The 6,000-nt window shown below is 26.0% G+C and overlaps 1 protein-coding gene across 1 annotated transcript in view; it reads right to left on the bottom strand.

Annotated features, from left to right (window-relative positions):
- Positions 1-260: 260 nt before the first annotated feature.
- Positions 261-6,000, bottom strand: part of LOC129969920 (protein bicaudal C homolog 1-A-like) — a 57,102-nt gene continuing 51,362 nt past the window's right edge. Inside the window, exon 19 of the mRNA XM_056084423.1 lies at positions 261-3,764. Coding sequence (XP_055940398.1) covers positions 3,664-3,764 — 101 coding nt within the window. The 3' untranslated portion in view covers positions 261-3,663. The remainder of the gene's footprint in view (positions 3,765-6,000) is intronic.

Genomic DNA, 6,000 nt, shown 5'->3' with positions numbered 1-6,000 from the left:
AAAATTTACAATTTTTACAAAATAAGGGTCAATTGTAGATGATTTCATTTGCTTCTAGACTAATTTTTTTGTAACAATATAAATAAAAAAAAATTGGAAATTTAAATGTATAAATGTGTATAATAAATATGTCTTACATTATGTCCCTATTTTCAAAATAAGAGAAATGAAACTAAACAAATCATAAAATTGAAAGAATTTTATTACAAAAAGATTACATATATGAATCATAAATGATGAAACATCATAATCATGCATAATGAAGAGTATGTAATGAAACAGAAATTTAAAAAAATGCTAAGTTTAGAATTTTAATTGACAATTAAAAAAATTATATATCCTGTAAAATTTAGGTCTCCCAAAATCTGCTTAAACTTTTTATAGTCCTACTAAATAAGCATATCTTTAAATTTTCAATCTGTCCTTTCTAGTTAATATTAATTCTTTTATGTCAACATTATAATACAGCCTTTTAAAATGGTAAAATATTTATTTTGTGATATGATGGCTCAAGTTAATTCATGTCATTTTTTTCTAATTTCATTAACTTGAGGAGGAACTCTCTTTTATAAATCGGTGCAAACCTCAGAAATGCACTCACTTTTGATGTTAAAAAAAATGAAACAATAAATAAATACACTGTTAGCGATAAATCTAACTATGCAAGAACACGTATTTTTGGTTGAAGAAAAAGATTCACCATATTCTGAATATGTAATTCTAGAAAGTGGCTCCAGAAAGACAAGAGAAAAGGCATTGATGAGAAAACTATAAAAGCTCTTGATCTGATGATACCCCTAATTAATATTGTAACTTCTCATCAAAGTTAATTGTTAAAAAATGCTTTAAAATCGCAATAAAAGCAGCAATTTGCTTCAATTCAACTAACTTCCTCCAATCTAATGTAACATCTTACTTCCTCTAATATAAAAAAATGTTTAAGTTATCAAGATTGCAATAAAATAAAAATAAAAATATTTCTCTAGAGGTTGATTTCACTGAATTGAAATTACATTTAGGTTATATGTCATATTGTTTTGTACTGTACTGAGAGGCGTATATCCCCCAGAGTTGAAAAGTAAAAATTCTGGAAGTTTCTCCCTGCAAAATGGATGGCATCAATTTTATTTTTATACATCCATTATGATCCACATGATTCAAATCTGTAGCTGAAAAAAATAGCTAAATTTGTCATTTAAGTTTACACTTTTCGATAGCTTACAATAAAGTATTATTCTATTTGAATGTCATATTTTTTTAAGATTGTTTAATGAGTCAAGTACTTAGAGAATATAACATAAAGCTATTATTCAACCAATTCTACAAATTCTTTCATGGTACTAACAAAAATATTCCTTTTCCTGCATGTTTTCTGATTCATGAAAAACTGTTAAAATATCTAGCAATCAAAAGAAACAAAAAGTTAGAAGACCCTCTTTGCTCTTAAATCTGTATATCAACAAGAGATTTAAGAGCAAAGAGTATCTTCAAACGCCCATAAATTATTTTTGCGGTTGAGACCTACATCCATCTCGTACTTCTAAGAACTAGCAGTCTATATAACTAATGAAACAATTTCTCATAATTAAAAGCAAACAAGAGCTAGTATTATTCGTTGAAAAAGAGAATAGAAACATAAAGGAATTATAAATTTCTCGCACTTGCAAGCATTAGAAAGAATTTCAATGTAGGTTACAGAAGTCTAATTTGTAATCTTCTTATTTGGGTGAGATGGATCAAGGTTGATGAGAAAATTTCTTCCAAAATTGAAAACAAAATATCATTTCACATCCGCAACTACAATAGTCTAAGAATAAACATGAAAAAATATTTTATATTTCATAATAATAAAATACATTTTATTTTTGAATACTTAATTATATATACCATCTTTTTTAATAAAATTGATATTAATTAAAAAATTTATTTAGCTTTATCTTTCTTACTTCAAAAAAAATCTTAATTTCATGAAATAAAAAATAAGATGGGTCTTGTAATACAATTTTGAAATAATGCTTAATTTATTTAGTAAAAAAAATCTAAAAATTAAAAAAATACACAAGCAAATAAAAAAATTCTACATAAAAACAAAAACACCCGAGGCCTATTTTGGGAGACCTAACTATTTTTTCAATTTAATTAAGACTTTTTTTGGTATTATGAAACCACAATGATACCTTATTTTGAATTTTAAAAAATATTTTTTCATGATGTACTGTATTGCACATAACAGCTACATAAAAATAATAAAACACATTATAAGAAGAGGGGAATGGATAAAATACAAAGAATTTGGCACAAAAATGGCTGCTAACATGAATCAAATATACAAAAACATGAATATTAAAAATATAACTATGTTTTTAACAAAATGTAATAAGTAAGGAAATGGAAAAAAGGAAGAGATTCACATAAAAAAATAAAAAAATGCAAAAAAAACTTTGAAAAAGCTCATATTTATAAAGCGATAGAAAAATATACATGTCAAGCACCTCTTTCATATTGGTATGGAAACTTCCTCAACTCTCAAATTGCACTTTTTGGTCATGTTCTTTGGTATTCTATTACAAAAAAAAAAAAAAACAGTACACAATACATAAAATTGACATTAAATATTATAGATTTAACAATAAAATACACATCCAAGTAACAACTAGCTACTCTATACATAAAAATGAATCGACATAGAAAAGGTGTATTCTACTTTGGAAGCACAGTCACAATACGATAGTAACTTTTAAAACCTTTGGTTACATGTAAATATAAAATCTTCCTACAACGTTCAACAATATATGCTAATAATTTATTGAATAAAATAATGGAATTAAAAGAGTTAGAAATAACAATGTTAATAAGAGATAGGAATTCATATAAACTACTTTTTTATGAAATTGAACTTAAATGCATATCAATGATACAAAATGATTGCATAATCGTTAACAAAAAAAATGCTTCGTATTGGATATATCTCAAAATTTCAAATTTTATAAAGTTCTAATAAAAATATTTTATGCATATTTTAATAATTACAGGGGAAGCGGAATAAGTTGTGTTTTAGAAACGTTTTAAGGATTAAACCAATTTCAAAATGAAAAAAATTTAACCATTTGAATACCCATGATTTATTATAAAATGCATAATCAATTTGATATCTCAACTTTTATTAAACTCTGTAAAACTTTAAATTAAATTTGAAAGATTGGTCTATAAGCTCTTTACAGAAATGTCATTCATAAAATACTTTAATAAAGTTTTAATACTTTTTTTTTTAAAAAAATTGCACTTCATCTCTATATTTTTTTAATGTAAATTTTAACAATAAAATTTATCTTAACAGGAACAGAATAAAAACAATTCTAAGAAAAAAATAATCACTAAATGTAGAAATATTGAATGAAAAAATAAAACAGACTATACGTTCATATTGCAAGAAACTGAACTCTGTACAAGATAATGCTTCATTCACAACAATAACAAAATTAAATTCTTGTGCTAAAATACTGTAATATCTTGATAGAAATGGTTTGTACAAAATTTTTGGTATAGCTTCATAAATGTTTCAATATTAAAATAACACTTGACATAAATTTGGCTTTGGTAAAAATATTCTCTTCGGTGAGCCACAGAAATAGAGAGAAAGCTCTGAGTTTTCCAAAGTCTGCCTCAACAAATTTGCAGATTATCAAGTCTGTCAATGCTGGATTTTCTTTCAGCCCCAGGAGCTGCATCAAAGGTTTTGTATTTCATTGTTGACTCTTGCAATTCTGTAATACAATGAAAGTAAAGACAACATCAGATATCATAATTTTAAAGATTAAACTTGCCCTTAACACGCTTAAGAAATTTCCACCAGGCATTTAAAAGTGAATCCCAATGAATAATGCACAAAATTTATCAAATATGTGTATAATCAAGCATTGTTATTATTTTTAATAATTTAATTTATTTTACCACTCTAAGTAACAAACAATAATTTGAGTTAATTATGATCTATTTGCACAGATGCATAGACTCTTATTAGAGACTAGCCGCCTTTGCCGACCAGCCGGTTCGCCAATGTTAATGTTTGTTAAAATTTTAATAATTAAATATTTTATGCAATTCCTACTTTAATAGCGTCTTCATCAAAATATTTTTAAACTTCAAACATTGATAGTCATATAATTCACTCATATTATTATAAACGCCTTCTGTCATAACGTAATATGTATCTCTCTAATTTTCTGTTAGCTACCGTAAAATTTATACTTTAAATTAAAGTGGAAAGGATTAATCTGTAATTAATATAATAATATTTTTTACTGAAACAAAGTATTTTTTTGTAATATGATTACTGAAAACAGTCACTGAGTGTTTAAACTTTACGGGCACTAAAGAATATCTTTCTTAATTTATGTAATATTTCAAGAATTTGTCAACAAAATTTTCTCAGATTCATCATGACCAGATCGATTAATTAACAATGTTTAATTTTAAATGCATCAAACACTAAGAAAATAAAACGAATCGTTTAAAATAATCGGTTGAAAACAGGTTAAAAAAAAAATACTCAAAAAACGATGGACTTAAAACTCTAAGCATATACAAAAAAATATATAACTAACATAAATACACTTTAATTAAAAAAGCATGCAACTAATCTAAAAATAATTTAAATCATCCGTTGATAATGGTTGTCATGTCAACAATCAGAACACAATGTGCATGCATGAATTTTCAACGCTAGTTACGGTAACACAAATGCGTGAGTTTTTCTACGCCAGTTGGGGTAACGCTATGCAGATTAGAAATTTTTAATTTCCTTTATTCTGTTTTATTTTAATTCAAAAGTACTTCAGAATGAATCTGAAAGATCGATTCATTAACAATGTTTAATTTTAAATGCATCAAACATTAAGAAATTAAACAGAATCGTTTGAAATAATCAGCCAAAAATTCTTAAGCCTAGCCTCATTACTGTTGGGGGGAAAAACGGAACCCTTACTCATTTGGCGGTGGGGAAAATGAAAAGATTTTTTGGCGGGAAAGTTAGTTTTTAATTAATAATTAAAATTCTAATTAAAAATTTAAAAAAAGGGACCCCAAGTGCACATTCCCGGCCTCCAAGGTATACATGTACCAAATTTGGTAGCTGTAGGGCAAATTGTCTTTTCTGTAGAGTGCCAACACACACACACACATTGAGCTTCATAAATAAGTATAGATGAATATATATATGAGTTCTAGTAAAATAATAATACTAATATGGACAGAATGCAATTCTATTTTATTAAATATTAGAAGGTAAATATTTTTTGCATTTCAATTATTACATTTTCAGCAACTGAATTTTCAGTAATTTTTGCCTTATATATCATTATTTTCTAAATGAAAAAGATTTGCATATGCAAAAAAGGGGGTCATATACACTTTATGAAGCCCAAAAACTTTGATTTAGGTAACTGATTAATAATTCTAAACTGATTTTAGATATGTTTAGGTCCTTAATCAACATGTAAAATATATTATCTTATAGTTTATCACTACTATCTAACTAGAAAATATCTCCAATTTTGGAAAGATGTTATACTAATTCAACTATGGGAAAACTTGGAAGTGAATGGATTTCATGGAATTTATGAATCAAATTATATATGTAACTTTGTAAATGACTACAATTTATGTCATTCAATAGATGAATCAGATTCAAACATAACAGTTAAGGAATTAACTTTCAAATTTTTGTTTAAATAATAGAATCGATGAGACCATATTTCATGAGCTATAAAATAACATAGAATATGAAATCATTAGTCGATCCAAACATGTTTATAAATATTGCAACAATGGAAAGAATATGAAATCATTAGCCAATCCAAGCTTGATTATAAATATTGTATCAAAGGAATGAAGAAATATAATGCGTGTTATTTTCTGATGTTATGTGTCAAACACTCTCCTAAGGTACGATGCAGAAACTTGAAGAGGGAATGCTGGCTCAAAAGCCATTACCACCTAGTT

Source organism: Argiope bruennichi, chromosome 1 (genome assembly GCF_947563725.1).
Source record: "Argiope bruennichi chromosome 1, qqArgBrue1.1, whole genome shotgun sequence".
In the NCBI taxonomy this organism is placed as follows: Eukaryota; Metazoa; Arthropoda; class Arachnida; order Araneae; family Araneidae; genus Argiope; species Argiope bruennichi.
The sequence above is the reverse complement of the archived record's forward strand: the minus strand, read 5'-3'. Positions and strand labels throughout refer to the sequence as shown.